Genomic DNA, 19,945 nt, shown 5'->3' with positions numbered 1-19,945 from the left:
TCAGAGTATTTAAAACATTTATTGAGTATCATCACAGAGTAAAGTGACACCAGACGAAAAGGAGCTCCTCTCTCGTCCCGTGTGTTTCCTCTCAAAGGCTTCACACGGTTAACGGAGATACTGCCATAATAGATCTGTGGATAAGTTTCTTTCTAGTTTCACCTACAAGTTCCTGGTAACGTTATATAAAACATATATTTAATTTAAAAAAGCATTTGTTACCGTGCAGTATTAAACTAGTGTTGTTTTAGCCCTGTCTAAAGGCCTTAATCTGCTTAGCAACACAACAAAAAATCCCACCAGTCCGATCTCTTCCGGCTTAGTTCAGTCAATTTTGGCCAGTATTTAAACTCATATCTGGTCAAATACATTATTCTAGCAGTTCTGCAACACGATAGTGGGCCACTTTTGCAAAACCTGGGACATTTTTACGTTCTGTTAGTATATTTCAACAGCCTCTGGGCTGCATTTTACCCCTAGAAAAAGATCCTCCCAGTGATGGAAGAAGTATTCTGACTAAAGAACTAATACTCCACTACAAGTAAAAGTACCACATTGAGAATGTTACTTAAGTAGAAGTTTTATGGCGTAAGTATAATACTAGTATTTTTGGGTTCGTTTGATCCACATGAAAACATATATTTAAATCTAAAAGTCATTTAAGGTGATCAATAAATGAAGTGGGTTAAAAAGTACAATATTTCCTTCTGGGATGCAGTGTAGTGCACGTGGCACAGAAAGAAAATACTCAGATAAAGTTACTTTCCATCAAAATGGACTTGGATTAAATGAGTGTTTTGGGATGGATCCCGGGTTTTACTTCACGCTGACGATGGAGGTTTTGTGCAGGGACTCCATGACCGCGGCCAGGCGGCTGCACAGGTCGTGGGCCGCCGTCACGTGAACTTTTGGGGGGTCTTTAAGAATGATAGTCTCAGCAGAACCGTCCAGAACCCGGGGCAGAAACTCCCCCAGCTTCTCCTGCAATGAGTCTGAAAAACAGGAAGAGCAAGCACAAATAGGAAAGTTAATTCTAGTGGATCTGAGTTTATCGTTTGAAGATCCTTATTTTATTGAAATACGGCACGGATAAGTATCCGTGTTCTCTGGTGTTTCATTTCAGAATAAAAATAATCCTAATGGAGTTGAACTGATTGAAGGACTCCTACCCTCCATGTCTCGGCCCAGGCAGCAGCACCAGTGGCTGCGGATGCTCTCCATGGCGTCCCGGTCCTCCCGGGTCAGAGTCTGGTCTCGGCTCATCAGGTGGAGGCAGGGGATCACCGCCTCCTCCATGATGGAGACGCCCTCCTCCACACCGCCCTCCTCCCCGCTGCAGAACAGCTGCGCCGCACTGTCGTTCAACGCCTGCAGGAGGAAGAGGAGAGTTATCAACATTGTATAACTGTGTTCTGTGTTTGATTAGTTTGCCACACAGTAATTATAAAACACTGTGGAACATTTTATACATGGCATTTTAGATTAGAGTCAGAATTTAAACAAATCTAATTTATCCTGGGGGGGAAAGTGGATTTTGTTAAAGGTAATCAATTTAAAAAATATATATAAATAAAAACTATTAAAAAAACAAATCTATTTCAAATAAGGGAGTGCACATTGTACCACAATTAATAAGAACAATAAATATGTATAATACAATACAAACATTAGTGGACTAATATCTATGACATCAATGTTTGTAATATTAAAACTACAAACATTTGTAAAAACCCCCCCCACATTTTCTGCATTGCATTAGGGGTGAGCTCAGTGCTGTACCCCCACACTGCCTGCTTTACTCACAGTGAGACATTTCCTCCTGTAAACGCCGATGAGAGATTTCTCCAGGCCTCGCTTCTCTCCGTTCTTCAGCAGGGCCGTGTTGGTCTCGTACGCGTGAGCGAGGAAGATCAGCGCCTCCCGCATCCTGCAGCACAAACACAACCGTCAGCGTTTAACAAAAACACAGAAACACCTGAAGCCCCCTTTCGTACGTTAGCACTCACTTCTGTCTTAGGTCCCTCTCTACAAAAAACTGCAGTCCTAATGTTTGTAAGAAACACCTTTTCTGGTTAGTAAATCATTATATTTATTTAAAGGACAAGAGTATTCCTGTATAAGTGTGTTTTAAAACAGAGTTTAACAAAGAATATCTGAATTTTAGTCACAGTTTTGAAAAGTGAAGCTTGTTCCTCTCTCTAGAAGAGTAACACTATAATAAATCATCATATTCCCTAATGATGAGAGCATGTTTTCCTTTGATAAACTACAGATAAAACTGAGAGTTTTGGAGGTTGAGGTGCATGAACACGTGACGATTGTTGTAAACGTACTTCCCGTGTTGGTAGTGCTCCAGTCCGGTCAGCAGGTACACGAACACCGTCCTGAAGAGCCGGTAGTCATCGTGCCACTGCTGTAAAAAAACACCAGACAAACCACAGTCAACAACAGCATCGTCTACATAAGGGTTGGGGATTTGTTGACAATAAGGAAGAAATAGAATACCACTAGACTTATCCTTTTAATGACTGTAATTATACATTTATTTTGTGGGTTTCATTGATATTAATACTTAACAGACGCCTCTAGTGTGTCATTTTCACCAAATATCCGTCTCTAAATTACATGTAATGTCTATTTCTACATGCTGAAAATGAGGATGTAGTATATAAACGTAAAGCCATCAGACATGGCAGCAGAGAAAAATGAATACCCTTGAAAATATAATAAGAATTGGACATTTTAACACCATGTATCCCTGAATATTGTAATATCAAAAGCCCACCAAGTACTCATCCATGTCCATGTCCTCGGGCTTGATGAGGCGCAGCTTGGTTCGAGCTTCCCTCATGATGCTGATGGCTCTGCAGGAACAGGAAAAAGATCTGAATGTGTTTCTATTCAGCACAGGACTGATACAGGACCACTGAGCTGCAGGTCTCTGCTCTGAACACTAGAGGGCGCAAGATGCACGCTCTACCTGCAGAGAGGAAGAAGTATTCAGATGAAGTAATACTAAGAGCTTAGAGTTAAAATCCTCATCAGATCCTTTATTTATTTCAGTTTGAGTAATAATATTATACTGTGAAAGGTTTTGCATTAAAAAGAAGTATAATTAGCTAAATTTGGATAAAGTATTGAACCATTTTTTTAAGATTTAAACTATTAAATGTTAAAAACAAAAAATAAATCAAAAATCACCCAAAAACAGAAAGGAGGGCGAATCGATCAAAATAATAGATAAATGACAAAACTTAGGACTGGAAAGTTGATTAACCGACGAAGCTGTTGGCTCGTTTCATTAATTGTATTCTTTAAACTCTTTTTATGCAAATTACGTGATTTTTAAGTAAATAAATATGTAAAAAGTAGGTAAATTATTTTTGACTAGTTGTGTCATAGAAGTATATAGTGGCAGTCAATAAAAGTGCAAGCACCTCAAATCTTTTGCAGATGTCTTAATGCTTTAAGTGTTTGTAAGCACTTTGAATTGCCGTGTACTTTTGAACTCCATATAAAAGAGTGATGTCTGAGATTAAACAGGAAGTACTTTGTCTTGTTTTATCCGGGGGTCCAGGGTGCGTACCTCTCGTCGAAGCTCAGGTTGCGGTCAGTGAACTGCTCCAGCAGCGTCCTCTCGATGATGCGGTTTGGCGCTTTGTTCTGGAAGAAGTAGACCAGAGAGTGCTGCAGGCGAACGTCCTCCGGGGGGGTCGTCTCCTCCTGAGAGAGCTCGAACAGACGGGAGTACTCCTCGTGGAAGGCCTGAGGAGCAGGGGGGAGTTTAGACGGTTTAGTTATATCTAAATCTGGCAATATGATGGGAAACATGGGTTTATTTAATGCAACTTGAAAATAATCCATTAAAGTACAAGTACACACAACTTTAATCTTAGTTTACCTGCACTGTACATTTGCTGATTTCTAGTGTACTTTGTATAAATATGTTAAAAGTAGATAAAACAAACTGTATATAGAGTCCATGTTGCTCCTGAATTTCAAGTTTAATATCACTCTTTTCTGTTGGCTGCCAGAAGTTTTTTCAGAATCCCTAAATGATGTCAATATACTACGTGCGGCCTTCAGAATAAGAGCGCACCTTAATGAGTCCGGCCTCAGGGCCTTCCTTATCGAAGATCTGTCTGGCCTTGGCGATCGCTAATATGACGCCCTGCATCGCCGGAGTCAGCATCATCTGGGAGGTGAGGAGGAACAAAGAGTAAATAAAACACCAGCTGATAATGATGAGCAGACACCCTGCAGCCAGTTTCTACACACTTCCTTAAGTCAAACTCTGATATGGAAGTTATCTACTCACTACTGCATGTACTCACCTCCTCGTTGTATCCGTCAGCGTCGGCTCTCACCATGATCCTGCCCACGTTTGGGATCTCCACCTCCGAGACTTCGTTCTCCGTCTGCCGCTGTCGGACCGGGGCCTCCTGCTGCTCCTCGTCCTCCTGCTGCTCCTCTTCTTCAGGGGTTTCTCTGGAGGCTTCCGACCCGCCTGCAGTGTGAGAGTCCCGGGCTGCTGTCTGCGAGTCCTCCCTCTCCACGTGGAGGTCAGCCTTACTGGGCTCTGCTTCATGCGTCTGCAGAGAGGGATTTAAAGAGACTCTATTAGGCTTTCTGGGGTTGTCCCTCTCCTGTAGTGGGTTCTATAGGTTTTAGTGCATGTAAATGGTCTGCAAAGGCTAATATCCCTGCGTTCCCTCCAGAGGGAGAAAAATAAAGAGCTTTTTGAACACTAAAGCACAGAAACATGTCCTAGTAGAGATACTACATAGTGATATGAACCTGGAAATGAGCAGAACATCTTGGCATTTGAGTTCAAATACAGTATACAGCATGTGCTTCTATTTTAAAACACTCCAAAGGCTAATAAATTGGCTACAGGAGGGTGTGAAATTAAAAATAGCGTCTTGTATCCAGTGAAGGGTCGGTCTTATTATATAATGTCAGGTGGGTCACATTTGGAAATACATTTAGGGAGTAATATTTACTTACATGTGACAAATCAGTGGTCATTTAAAGTTAATACCCCAGTGTGTTTGATTACATCTAATGCTTAAGCTGAAAATATATCTTACATTTATGAAACTTGTTGTTGACGGAAATGCTGATTCTTTTTTATGGTTACTTGTCAGGCTGTAGTTTGCAAAGGTGGGAGGAGTATTTATATCTTTTATTTAAGTACAAGTATGAATAACTCACTGCAAATACAGTACAACGAAAGGTCCTGCAATAAAAATGTTAAAGTTAATATAATTAGCAAAATGTTGTTAAAAATAAAGAAATACAATTATAATTATAAAAAATGGTAAAAAACAGTATTTCATTTATATTTGAATGTATTATACTTCTCTTTAAAAAGCTTGTATAAACTCTTGTCTAACTTGATTTAAAACACACTGAGTTTTTTTTATTTTTCAACTTAAAGACCTGCATTGGAAATCTCAGTAAAAAACAAGTTAAAAATATAAAATACATTTAAAAAAAACTTCCAAAAACTCTAAATGATCTGAAATAAATCAGAATAATATTTATATTTATAGTATTTAAGTTATATTTAAGTAAATAGCCTTTCCTTTTCTCCCAATCTCTTGAAAAGCTGTATAAACTGTCGGCTGGTTTTATTTATAACAAGACATTGTATATTTGTAATTGTTTTGTAAAGTAACTAAAGCTGTAAAAAGTTCAATATTTTCCTTTGAATTTTACTGAATAAGTATTAGGCGGCATGAAAAAAACATGCACACAAAAACAAAAACAACCGGTTCGATTCCCTCCTCACCTTCAGTCTCTCAGGGAATTACTTAACGCCCCCCTGACATTAAACCGGGTCTCCATCACTATGTGAAGTGCTGCCATGTGATCCCTGACCTAGATGTACACTTTATTTTTGTGGTTTAGAATTTCTGACCCATATCCTGCAGAGGGGGTGTATACCTGACTCTGAAGCTCCTTCTCGGATGAGGGGGGGCTCAGGGTGTCAGTGACGGCTGCACTGCTGCTGTCGTCTGGACGGAGGCCGTTCTGTAGTGGAGGAGTTAACTCTGATTCTTCTGCGGATAAAACGAGGGAGAAGTCACGAGTTAGGGACGTAACATTTATAATCGAAGTGTTTGTTCAGTATTTTTTAAGTGACAGTGAAGAGGCTTATCCTAGGCTTTGACTTAGACACTTGAAGCTAGGTGAGGGGTGTCTGACACATTAAGAAAAAGGAAAAGTAAACCAAAAATTCCACGGGGGAAAATAAAGATTTACTTTCACTGTTGCTTTTTAATTCTGAATCGAGCGAGATTAACCCATGGGAAATGTTCGGAAACTGTTCAGTTATGTGTTGCTTTTTTTAAACCCTTACTCCAAAAGGTGCAGGGGGGAAACTACAGCACAGTACTTGAGTAAAAGCACTTCCCTCCCAGTGTGAACCACTACAGACCTTCAGGCTGCTCTCTGGGATCAGGATCTTCTTCTGCTTCTGGTTCCCGTCGTGGTTCTGAGGAAGTCTCCTCCTCTTCGAGCTCTTCTGTGGACGGTCCTGACTGCGGTGCCGGCTCGACCGCTGTCTGTTGTTTATCCTCTGGACGGGGGTCTGTGGACTCTCCCTGGGGAGCCGCCGTCTGGCAGAACTGCTCCTCCCACTCGCTGAGCTCCTGCTGGAACCAGCGGTTATCCTCGTTGACGTAGCGCCGCAGGACGGGCGGCAGGGAGTCCATGCCGTGCAGAACCTGGCCTGTCTCGTCGTCTGTGGCTTCTGGAGGGGGATTTGTGGAAGTGTCAGTTAAAATACTTTCACTTATACAGCAAACAAATAAGACACCCTCTGTCCTTAAACCATAACAGCAAACAATGAAAACTTCCCAAAGAAACCCCACACACATCGATGTACCTGTGGTGAGGTTTGGTAGCCTGTCATCGATGTACATCAGGCAGTAGGCGCTGGCGTTGGTCATCCCCCCAAACGAGTCTCTCTCCAGCTCCTCCCACGACGACTCTGTGATGCTCACGTCGTTGTACTTCATCCAGCGCTTGTTGGCATGGTCGTAGATGTACGCCCAGTAATGTCCCGCTGATGCCTGGCCTTCGTGGACGAGCACTGCATGAAGTCTGTAGGGCGCCTTAAGATCAGGAGACAGAGCGACAGCTTTTAATATATCAAAGACTGAAGCGCTACAGCTTTAAGATCAGAGGTGGAGGAAGTATTCAGATCCTTTACTAAAGAAGAAGTACTACAACTGCAGATGTAAACCCTGCAGTGTGTCAGAGTGAGCTATGTGTGTGTAACTCTTACCTGGCAGAGGCTGTTGTCTGTGTACATGGCCTCAAGCATCTGAGTGAGCTTTTCAATGCTGGCCTTTAGCTCTGGAACACAAACAACCGAGCAAAACACTCAAAAACTAACTCAGCACTCCAAAAGCAATTTTTTTTTATTGTTAAACCTACTATTTTGCCTATTTGGGATCAATTCAGAGGAGTATTTAGTATTTAGTATATCTATCTAATCCGCTCTGCACCAATGAAGTGTTTTTCTCCAAGTGCATCAAAGTTTTTCCTCTCTTCCAGCCGTCATTTATATTTAAATTCCCTGTAAGTAATTAGGATCTGGTAGGAGAAGCACGTCATGTTTCACTGTCATTTTATGCTGACAATTTTTGATGCAAACACTGCATTTATAGATCTGTGTAATGTACTTATGAGTCAATCATGGTGACGAACCAACACAGAATTATTCCCTTATGCAATCTGCCTACAGCTCTCTGCAGCATTGATTGATGATTGATTTTTTGCAAAATTGCCAGATCCTTTCGGCCGATGCCCAGATATGCACACATCATTTTTCCACCTAAGTGCAAAGAACCTGAAGTATCTCCTTAAGTGAAACTAACATATTCTAATGTCCTGTCATATTGCATTATATGATGCATCCCTACAAATCACTTGTGCAGAAAGTGGAGCGTTTAGCAGCCAAACAGAGCCCAAAACGTTGAGATATCTAAAGCACATCAAGGCTTTTTTGGAGCATACCGTTTATGTCATTCTCTACTTCGGTCCTCCAGCGCTGCAGGCAGGTCTTCACAAAGTGCAGCTCCTCTTCAGAGACGCTGTGGGGGGCAGGGTGGGGTGGGCAGTCTATGGGCAGTCTGCACTGGGTAAAGGGCTTGTAGATGGGGGTCCTCTGGCAACTGGAAACCCCGGAAACAGGATCGTCTGATGACTCAGCGTCTGAAGGGTCACTGAGGGAAGCAAAAAGAAACAGGTTGGAAGCGTGTCCGAATAAAAGCCCTGCGTTTAAAGTCAAACTCCACTGCCTGTGTGTACTCCACCTGCTGTCTTTCGGGAGGGGTTCATTGAGGAGGGGGTTTGCAGGAGAAGCAGCTCTCAGGTCTTCAGCGGGGGAAACACTGGTGGGTTTGGTAGTGGCGAATTCCAGCACAAACTGCAGCATGTCGGCCAGAGGATACTTGGAGGGTCCGGAGCCGTAGTTCTTATAGCTGCCGGTAAATAAGGTAAAAGCTTGTGAGCCAAAAAACAGGAATATAAAGCAGTGTGGTGACGACGTATTTTGTAGGGGACCCTGAAGGTAGCATCTCCCTGGTTCCCTCCACAAAAAGCAAATTAGATTTTCCATTGGATTTTTGATTTACATTGGCTCATAACATTTACAGATTTTGTTGAGCATGATAATCTCCACATATTATAACACCACTTCATGATTTTTGAAGTAAAAGCTAACCTTAGGAACCACAGCACGGTCACATGACTTCACGTCTCCACCGCTAAGCTAAAGGAGGCTAATGTTGGGCTATAAAGGAACCACAGCACGGTCACATGACTTCACTTCACCCCCGCTAAGCTAAAGGAGGCTAATGTTGGGCTATAAAGGAACTACAGCACGGTCACATGACTTCACGTCACCACCGCTAAGCTAAAGGAGGCTAATGTTGGGCTATAAAGGAACTACAGCACGGTCACATGACTTCACGTCTCCACCGCTAAGCTAAAGGAGGCTAATGTTGGGCTATAAAGGAACTACAGCACGGTCACATGACTTCACGTCACCACCGCTAAGCTAAAGGAGGCTAATGTTGGGCTATAAAGGAACTACAGCACGGTCACATGACTTCACGTCACCACCGCTAAGCTAAAGGAGGCTAATGTTGGGCTATAAAGGAACTACAGCACGGTCACATGACTTCACGTCACCACCGCTAAGCTAAAGGAGGCTAATGTTAGGCTATAAAGGAACTACAGCACGGTCACATGACTTCACGTCACCACCGCTAAGTTAAAGGAGGCTAATGTTGGGCTATAAAGGAACTACAGCACGGTCACATGACTTCACGTCACCACCGCTAAGCTAAAGGAGGCTAATGTCTCTTACCACTCCAGTTTCTGCTGCAGGGCTGCGAGTTGCTCCTTCAGTTTTCTCACGTCTCCTCTCCTCTCGTGGGTCTGGTTTATGTTTTTGTGAAGATATCTGCAAACAGAAAATCAGTTTTATGTAAAGGAAAGTGAAAGTAGGAAGACTATGGTCCTTAAATAATCTGTACAAAGCTCACCTGTCCATATAAATGATTTGAGGGAACTCCAGTTTCTTGTGAATCTTTTCGGGGCGACCGAGCTGAGTGTTGAACTCAAATCTCGACAGCTCGAATGTCAGGACTGGGGGTAACTTTTTGAACCATCTCTGCAACCAAAAGAAAAGAACAACATTTGTATTAGCAGAGCATCGACTTGATGAAAATATAATAGAAACAGAAATTCAACTTAAGTAAAAGTAGGTATAATCAGAAAACATTTGATGAGTTCTGATATAAAAGTAGACAAAGCAGAACATATGTATTTTCACATGTATTCAAAACTCATATTATTACAATTAAATAAATTAAATGCCAAATTCATAGAAAATAATAAATAAATGCAGAAAAATCTAAAAGAAAATGAAAGTCAAAACAAAACAAAGAAATTCTCTCAAATCTCAAAAAGCTGTTTTTGTCGGTTAGTTTATTTTATATCAAAACACATATTTAGAAACGTTAGCACAGTACTATGAATGTATCCACCTCTCGTCCAGGCGTGACGCTGTGATCTGAGTGCAGAGACTCGATCTCTCGCTCCACCATCGCTCCTTCCAGACATTCATCCAGGTTGTTGAAGCCGTTCACCTGCAGAGGGTACTGTCCGAACTGCTCGATGTTACACAACGTCTTCCCTGAGACAACATTCAGAGAGGAATGACCAACTTGATCAACACCATGCTAACATCTCTTTGCTTTTTATTTATGTATGAAAAGTATGTTTTATCAGCGTTATCATCATGCACAATAATTATTGATTAAATATAAAGCCCCATTGGGTAAGTCTTTACAGGGAGCTCATGGTAAGGCCTGTTTTACAGAATAAAACCCCCATAAAGTAACTTTATCCTAACAGGAAACTCTGTTACTTGTCTGTTTTTTCTCAGTAAGAGCCCCATAAAGTAAACGTATCTTTACAGGAAGAGAAATTATTATTATTTTAATTTTTATAGAAGCTGGTATTGTTTAAAAGAGCTCAGATTTTGACTTGTTTTTCAAACTAAAAGCCCAGAAAGCAACAGTACAGCTACTGCTATTCAGACTTATTTTTATAATATCATTTCATTTTATTATATTTGTTTGTTTATGCTGAGAAAAATATATATTTGGATTTCCTTGTAAAATAATCACATTATACCAACATATGTGTATTGGGAAGTATCAACTCAACACTGTATCTCAATGAGGTCATGAAGATCTTCATATTGATTGTCACCGTGACAGAGACTCGTACCTTCGTGTCTTCTTTCTGTCACAAAGGTACCGTAGAAAAGCTGGACCATTGGGTTCTTCTGTTTGTCTTCGACGTTACTATGAAGAGAAACGATGACATTTTATATCAGTGTAAATCACCAAAGAGAGAAGGAGAAACGTCTGTGCAATTAGAGGAACTTATAACTTACTCATTGGCAGCGAGCTGAAAAGCATCTTCCAGCCAGTCCAGCAGTTTGTGGGAAAATTCACTGACGTCCTGAAGTAAAAAACATTGGACTAAGATCAATACATCTGCTATCTTTCCTCCCAAAACACAAATACATTAAGGGTACCCTCTAAATGTAAACCAGAATTACATCCTGGTTAACATGTCTGTCAAAAAAAGGTCCTCTATCTATTATTTTATCCTGTTTTTGTGTGTAAAACAACAAACAATTGGATTCCTGCGGGTGACTCTCAGAACAGGCCAGCATCATTGACAAACTGGAGGTTACTTGACTTTAAGTGCACTTTGAGTTCAGTTTTTTCCATCATTAGACAGAGGACAGGGGTACCTGCTGGGCCTCGCTGGTCCTGAAGGCGTCTCTCAGCAGCTCCACCGCAGCAGACGGATCCACAAACCTGCGAGAGGATCCGACCATCAGGGCGAAGAGACAGCGCAGCTCCTGCATGAAGGCGATGTTCCTCTTGTCCTGTTGCACAAGTCAGTGTCTGACAGTCAAACATCACCGCCTTTATACATTGATTCAGTCAGATTTTAAAAAGTTCAAACAAAGTCTCTATCCGACCTCTTCCTGCACCCTGAGATCCTCAGAATTTACTTGATTTTGTTATATTTCACTTCTTGTTTTTAACTTTAGTTTTTCTTATTTTTGTTAGATCACATAGTGGCTGCGTTTGCCTTTGTCCTTTATTGTGCAAACATTTGAAATGTTCAGAAATAAATAACCTGTATGACAGTAAATGTGTCTGTTGTTGAAATGGCAGAGTGTTTACTCACAGAATGGCTCTTACACTTCTCCAGGATCCTCTCAGACAGATGGTAGTTGAGAACCAGCCTCCTGAAGATGGGCAGGTGGAACAGAGACTGCAACAAGAAGACAGAAAAACAACTGTTAGAAATGCAGAGATTACAGTCAAGCAACAGCCAACAAATTAATACCAGCACTTTTATCAGGACAACTCTAAAATTAAGTTTAACTTCACTTAGAAAACTTGAATCACGGTCAAATTAGTGCCCTAGTACGTGATAGGCTAAGGGGCGGGACATCAGTAAGCGGTTGACCAATCACAACAGAGCCAGCCAGCTAACCAATCAGAGCAGACTGGGCTCTGGTTTAACTGATGTTCTCTTTTTTTGAATTGTATTTATATATAATACTGAGGCTTAAAAACCATGCCACTTTGTTATAGGATCATTTATCAACTTTTTAATTTATATTTTAGACTCCACCATACACACCATACCTCTGCTATAAGCCACTTGTGTTTCTCCCAATAAACCAAATGCAATAATACGGTCTTTCACGCTCCATGTGTGGCGGTGAGCGGAGCTTCTGAGCACTTATGTATATCTTGATATATCTTTTTCCATGCGAGCAGGAAATTCAATTACGGCTTATCTGAGTTTTACTGTAATTTATACCACAAAGGATAATGGAGGGAATATGAGCTGACAACTGAATCATGTGGTCACTCAGCTTTAATCTGATAGCATAATTACTTTTTAAAGGCAGAGAGCTTTATCAAGAGTCAGGCTCTGTGAATCTACAACAATCAATTCAGCTTTAAAAAAAAACCACAGCAAAAGGGTATCATTTCAACGGCATTTGTATTCAAACAACACCGCCTCATTTTCCCGTTTCTACTCCCAGATAATAACCCCTGTCCTGCTGAATCGATGAGGAGGCCGCTCAACAGAGACAAACAATCACTGTCTCCTCTCGCTGCGTTACGAGGAAGTCCGTCATCTCTTCTCTCTATTTAATTATCCTCTTTGTATCACAACGAGGCACCGCTCTCTGCACAGACACCTGAGACTAAACTCATCAGCAGCAGAAACCTGTAACAGCATTAGCTCTTCAGTGTAAGACAGCAGAGCAATGTCAGCTTAGAAAAGAAGAAACCGAGATATTTAGGATCAAAAATGTGTCCTCTGCTCAGAGATATAACTAATCCTGCAAGAGAAAACAGTCACCTCTTTATCCTGATAATCCCATTACAGCACAGCACTGTGTTTTCACAGACATGATTATAGATGCAGCAACGTCTAATCCACGGGGGTCCAAACTAACAAATTCATTCCATTAACGTTGAAAACATTTCCTAACAAATCTTAGTTGATAAAAAAAGCCCAATAATTTATTTGCATGGAACCTTGAAATGTACCCTTCATATTTTAAGGGATGAGCTGCAAACACTTTAGGCAACACAATAAATGAAAGCCTATGGAGAGCTGGGTTTGTTTTTCAAAGCATATTCAGTTATCAAGCATAATTGATCCACATCTGATTGATTTAGCTCATTTATAACTGATTTACCTCACCTCTAGTGTGTGTGGCCCTCCTGGTCTGATCAATGTAAAGGATCACATTTATAATTGGACACCAAGATAGAAACTCGAAAATATATGGAGAAAAAAATCTTCCATTACAACAATTTGGGAAATGGGTTTTAAACAAAGATTTTTTTAGGAACAAAATGAGCAAATAAAAATCAATTAACAAACACTAACTATTTTTTATAACAGATTTATAATTGAAGTTTACTTTTATCTGCAAAAAAGGTAGAAAATGCTGTTTCCAGCCTTTTAAAATGAGGATGTCCTGCTTTTCTCTTCTCTCTCTCTTTTCGCTTTATATTTTACCCTTAAAGCATGTTAAAACGTTACTGACTTCAAGGAACTGCAACATTCGTCATGTTTTTTTCACCAATCTGTAGAGTAAACCAGCAGTACACAGCTCAGAGTTCATGAAGTGCACCGAACCTTTTCTAAGTGTCTCCTGCTGCTTAAAATAACTCTCTCATATTGATAGACTGGAGTTCCCCTTCCTGGATGTCTAACTTTAGTTAGTCTGTCAGAGGCGTCTCACCTTGTATTCAGTCAGAAAGTGTGGCTGGTATTTCCATCTCTCTAATATAGTTTATATTTTTCACAGTAATGTTTATTTAATGACTAATCAGGTGAAGGGAAACAGTTTTAGTACGCAGGTTTGTCAAATGAAAATATCTGGACGTCTTTTGGAACAATGGCCATGAAATTCCGTGCAGACGTCCATGTTTTTCTCTCACCTGGATGACGGCGCTGAACCAGCAGGTGTTTCCCACGTTTCTGATGCCCACGGGCCACTCGTCCTGCCGGATCCACTCTGCGGGACTGCACGTTTCACTCTGAGCTTCACTCCTCTTCCTCTTCATCCTCGCTGCGCTCTCCTCAGCGCTGGCCTCCAGAGCCCTGCAGAAACATCAAGGAAGAAGTCTGTAAACACTTCCACTCATACTCAATAACCCGCCTTTAGGGAAAGTTAGAATGTAAGGAGTCTTCTTCATCCTCGTTTCTTCTTCCTCTAGTTATTGTTTTACTTCTAATTCTTCTACTATTAAGTCTTCTTCTTCTTCTTCTTCTTCTTCTTCTTCTTCTTCTTCTTCTTCTTCTTCTGCTTCTTCTTCTTCTTCTGTTGTTGCATGTTTTTATTCAGCTGCAGGCGGATATCTTTGCCTACTGTCTCAGCAGTGTGATATCCATGCTAATTATCTTGACAGTTTGTGAGACAGAGAAGAAGAAACTAAGTGTCCACATTGACTGTTCTCATTCTCATACATGTGCTTTCTCCAGCAGTAAATACAAACTAAAAGCATGTTGTGTTGTACCTGTTGAATTCTCTCTCCTCCTCCTGGGCATTGTGGGACTCCTGCAGGCTGAGCTCTATGGCCGTCTGCAGCTCATCTTTAGGAAGTCCTGAAGAAACACACACTATTAAGTCACACAACATCACACAGTTGCAGTTTAACAGAGACAGAACCTTTCCATCTGTGTTTGAGAGCCAAAGGCCCACCACTTTGAAAGTAAAAGCCTCGTTAGCGTGGAAGAATGAAGTTGTATGTATTAAGTTTCCTTCCACTATTGCCATCCCTCACACATTTACTCCAGATACCGTCAGTCAGGAGACACTGACTCCCATTTATATATTCAACGATCTGCACTCAAATAAAGCGCTTTATCTTATCTAATATGATGCATGCTTGTTTTGTTCCCAGCGTACCTTTCTGTTTGTCCCAGTCCTCTGCAGACAGCCCCGGCTCCGGAGGTTCTTCAGGATCCTGAACCTCCGCAGACAGGGTCGTCAACAGCCCGACAGCATGGCCGATGTCCCCCTGACTGGCCTTAGAGAGGACGAGATGTGTACAGAAGATTCAGTAATGCAATAGATCATTTTCTATTCTTAAATACTGCTTTGACATATTTGAACTTATATGGTATTGTGCTTTTTACTCCAATGATTTGAACTTTAAATGAGATATATGATGCTGTACTATACGACCATCTAACCATTATTTTACACAAATATTTTAAATTGGCTCCACTTTGAAGAACTACAACAGTAAATTGCTTTCTATGTTAAATAGTGATAAAGCAGTTTCATATATTCAGAAAATGACATCACTTTACTGTAACAGCTTTTAAAACCAGGAAAAGAAAACAATGATGATATAAAGACGAGACTGAGACAATATCTGGTCTCATATCACACTATGGATAAATACCAATATGTTACGCAGCCATAGCTGTGGTTATGTTTTTTCTCGCTTTATAAAGACCATTCCCTTTCTTGTTTTATGGCAGAATTTCCTCAAAGTTCACACAAAGCTAAACACCATCCATGGTCTCATCTCACAATGAAAGGATAAGAGCTGAAGATTGTTCAGGCCTTACATTGAGGGCTCTGCAGAGGACCTGAGGATCCTCGATGCCGGTGATCTCCCTCAGCTGTTTGATCAGGATTTCACTCTCCTGAGGACAAAAATAAATAAATAAATAGTCAAGCTTGAGACGGGAAGTCTGGGTTAGTGATGGACTGGTATTGAACTCCCATTTTGGCTATTTCTGATATCATACCATTTTAATTTCCTGGTTTTAAATGCTCTATTACAGTAAAGTACAACAGACTGTTCTATTGTCAGTTTTCTACCCACTAAGCCAAATATACAATATTAATTATTTGATATCAACTATATGAATGTGTCAATACTTTGTGAAAAGACCAATAGTAAACATCAATATTGAGATTTCTGATCAGAAATATCTTGAGAAATGAGATTTGGTTTATTTTCTTCCACTTCTTCCCCTCAGAAAGAAGATTTCAATTTATTTAAAATGATCCCATGATGATCCTCATGCTAACCAGCGACTGACAATAAGTGACATTAAGAAAAATCATACAGAAGTAGCTACAAATAATCCGTGAGTCATGTTCTGTTGTTGGGAACATGCTTAGCCCATGAAGATAAAAGCTTCACCTGTGACGCAGAACCCATTAAGTATAAATGGATCTGAAGGACAAATGCTGGCCTTCACGTCAGGCCTGAGTCGGGTCCATGAGTTAGTTTTAACAGGCCAGATTCAGTGGCTTCAATTCAAATCATTAAAGGAGTTAATTGACTTTTCATTAGATGGTCATTCACTTTCTTCCCAAAAGTTACATGAAGGGGAAAGATGGGTTTCAGCTATAGGAAAAAGTCAAGTATGTGACCACTTACAAATATTCAGTTTTACACTTCAGAGGTGATGGTTAGTGAATCATGTGTTTCTACAAAGCTAAGCTAACTAGCTTCGTTTTAACTGCACTGACAAACAGGTATTTCCAGTGGTGAGGAAGTATTCAGTTCCTTAAGTTAAATTATTAAATGTAAAAGTAACCAATACCTCGATGACATCGTAAAAAAACTCACAAATATTTAAAATAAGATGGAAAGTTACTTAAATGTTTAAAGATGTCACTTAACGTTATCTTCAAAAAAGATTTTCTTCTATAAATTGTTGGATACTTTGAATTTAAAACCAAAGAAACAAAACAAAATATTTTACAAGCTCTCAAGATGTCCATATTTAAACTGTTTTTATGAAGAAATCTCAATTTGTGAAGTAAATTAAGCTGTAAGATGAGTAAAAAGTACATTATTACTGATTGGATTGTACTACGCTGAAGTATAAAGTGGCTTGAAAAGAAAAAAACTCAGGTAGATTCAAATGTACACTTAAGTACAGTACTTAGAATTAATTTACTAAGAGTAACAAGGTTTTTTATCAATGAATTGACACCCTGTGTTGAGAGACATGTCAAAGAAACTACTTGAACCTACTGTGTCCTTTCATATAATTTAAAATAATCCAAGAAATATATTAAAGAAACCAGTTGCAACATGAAGACATTTGTAAACACACTGAAAGGCTGTCATATGTTTTGACTTCATAGACGTGAGTATAGCAATAACACATGTCTGCTGAGTGAGAGGAGAGGCGCTATATAAAGCATGCTGCACCAGAAGCAGGTGGAAATGTCTCTCTCTCTCTCTCTCTCACACACACACACACACACACACACACACACACACACACACACACACACACACACACACACACACACACACACACACACACACACACACAGGAAGCCAAGGGCAGGCTGAGCAGACTTATATGGAGTCGGGGGGCTATCTGAGACCCTCTTGGTTAGCCTCTATTTTGGGACGCTGACATGGATAGCACAGGTTTCTGTTTATCATTCCACTCACCATGCCACCAGAACTGAGTGACAAAGGCACTGGGGTCTCTCTCTCTCACACTCTCTCTCTCACACACACACACACACACACACACACACACACACACACACACACACACACACACACACACACACACACACACACACACACACACACACACACACACACACACACACACACACCCTATGTCAATACAAAATGGAAAAGAGAAGTGTAAAAACAGTAAAACAATACCACAGAAGTTATTCTGTTTGTTAACCCTCACCATTAGTGCATGAAATCATTTGGCTAAATATACTTATATGATTATCATAAAGGCCTATTGACAAACATACTTTTTTGGGATGGCTAAAGAGCTAAATGATGATTATAGTATAGGCCAATCGTCAAACTGTAATCTGTTTGTGCTAGAAGTAAAAAGTAAGAAGCATTTAGGTTAAACAGTAATGATAGGCTATGTCCTATAAAATTAGCATCTGACAACATAACACTAACATGTTTACATTGAATTCATCATGTGTTCATTATATTAACAGGAACAGTTAGGCCTATTTTACCTTTTTTTAAAAAAGCAAATATCAGTAATTCAGCGAGCACATATGCAGCTAAATATTAGCTTATAAAGTGCCACGCTAGCTAGCTACAACATTTCTGAAATATGTTAATAAAGTACGAGCTAGTCTAAATATTATAATACAATCTGAACTAAGATGTGAGACGTTTTATCATTTGTTTACTATAGTAACTGATAATAAATAGGGCTACTTTTTTTTAGAAGAATAAACCAAATGCTAGTTAGTTAGCGAGCTAACACGCAGAAGCTAGATTAATAGTAACTGGTAGCTAACTAACCAGAAACAAATGCGATCTAATTTAAATAATGTATTTTATATGTTATACATTAGATATGATTCAAAACTCTAGTCTGAAAATTAGATATGGACTTTATGTTTAGATTACATTTGATTGTTATTGCACAAACAACGAAATGCATTTTGTATCCAACCAGAAAATGCAAGGAGAAGATAAAGTGCAGAGGATTCAATCATTTCACATAAACAATGTTAAAGTAAAGTACATAAATGCATAATATGAACAAATATCTTTGGATAAGGTGCAGATGTAGAAGCACATTAGATGCAAGGTTCCCGTATAAGTTAAATACATGTTGTAATTCATATTAAATACAGTACCATATTTTGATCATGTTTAAAGACAGTAGTGTTAATATAAAAGGATTTTGAAATAAACTTTTAAAGTTAGGATTTTAGTTAAGCCTACATAATTTAGACCCTAGTTTGGATTCACAAAAATAAAAAGTAAGCTTGTATTAAGTATTAAAAAAGTACTAGTACTAAAGTCTTAAACATACTCCATGAAAGCCCTAAATTGTATATTTTAAATTAGAAATTGGAAATATTCGAGTACTTGAATCCACTAAGAAACATTACATCACTGTCTAAATGTTATGAGGTTTGAAATTGTAATGTCAGTGTTTAAATAAAATGATGTTAAAACGAAGTTTGATGGTTTTTAATACAGGTTTGGACCAGGGTTAGTGTTGACGTTAGTTTTTCGTGTTATATTTTAACATTAGTTTCTTCATCCTCACCGAGTTCGTTGACTTCTCTCCATTCTCGGTGTGTTCCCCTGTCATTGCAGATTAAATTTAAAGTGAATTTCCTCCTGTTTTTCAATCAATTTTAGCTTTGCTTTGAGTCCGAGCGCGAGTCACAGCAACAACTCCATCTGTCAGTCAGCGAGAGCCACGGGCCAGCTGCGCGCGCTCACCTGTCAAAGCACGCGCGTGCACGACAACGGTCGCGATGGACGTGACAGGACAGATTTTGGACGTGACACAACTTCCGGTTTGGAAATAATTTATTTATAGAGAAGCGCTCTAACTAAAATATAGAAAAATAGAGGCAGAATGAATTTAACATTTTATATTTATTAGTTGGTAAGTTAAATTAAAACTGTGCAATAAAAAATAGAATTATTTATATAAACATAAGAAGTTGAAGGAAAATGTCCAATAAAAGTAAAATAAAATATTTACAATTATAATATATAGTAGATTTAGATTTATAATACTTAATTGTGGATGCGTAGTTTGGAAAGTTTAGTTTGGACCTATTATTTGTTGAAACACCTTTACAATAACAGAGTGAAGTTTAAGTGCTCCTCTGTCATTCAGCTATACAGGCACTGCACACACCTTCAGGGAGTCATTATGGGATGGATCAACTTACCCAGCCAGGGAAAATCAATATCAGTGAAACCAAAATGTCTGCACTGCCCTTCATTGTTGGTTCTCTTCACAGGGTACGCTACTCTTCAAATTGTGGATATTTGTGTGTAAACTG

The 19,945-nt window shown here is 39.6% G+C and overlaps 1 protein-coding gene across 2 annotated transcripts; it reads right to left on the bottom strand.

Moving 5' to 3' along the window:
- Positions 1-19,417, bottom strand: usp28 (ubiquitin specific peptidase 28). Of its 2 annotated transcripts, XM_063895940.1 has the most exons (26): positions 19,192-19,417; positions 15,730-15,807; positions 15,059-15,179; positions 14,667-14,754; positions 14,088-14,250; positions 11,797-11,883; positions 11,351-11,488; positions 10,985-11,052; positions 10,816-10,892; positions 10,068-10,216; positions 9,564-9,691; positions 9,386-9,481; positions 8,328-8,495; positions 8,029-8,237; positions 7,295-7,365; positions 6,893-7,121; positions 6,443-6,757; positions 5,950-6,065; positions 4,335-4,592; positions 4,100-4,195; positions 3,587-3,765; positions 2,786-2,864; positions 2,334-2,413; positions 1,804-1,927; positions 1,170-1,368; positions 1-992 (listed from the first exon to the last, which is right to left on the bottom strand). In XM_063895940.1, the coding sequence occupies exons 1-26, from the start codon at positions 19,234-19,236 to the stop codon at positions 817-819; spliced, it is 3,537 nt and encodes a 1,178-aa protein (XP_063752010.1). In that variant the 5' UTR covers positions 19,237-19,417; the 3' UTR covers positions 1-816. The 2 variants fall into 2 exon arrangements, with proteins under 2 accessions (XP_063752010.1, XP_063752011.1); XM_063895941.1 differs by lacking the exon at positions 15,730-15,807 and having other exon boundaries at positions 19,192-19,362.
- Between the last annotated feature and the right edge of the window lie 528 nt (positions 19,418-19,945).

Source organism: Eleginops maclovinus, chromosome 11, assembly GCF_036324505.1.
Source record: "Eleginops maclovinus isolate JMC-PN-2008 ecotype Puerto Natales chromosome 11, JC_Emac_rtc_rv5, whole genome shotgun sequence".
In the NCBI taxonomy this organism is placed as follows: Eukaryota; Metazoa; Chordata; class Actinopteri; order Perciformes; family Eleginopidae; genus Eleginops; species Eleginops maclovinus.
Note: the sequence above shows the minus strand (reverse complement) of the source record. Positions and strands in the feature narration are given on the sequence as shown.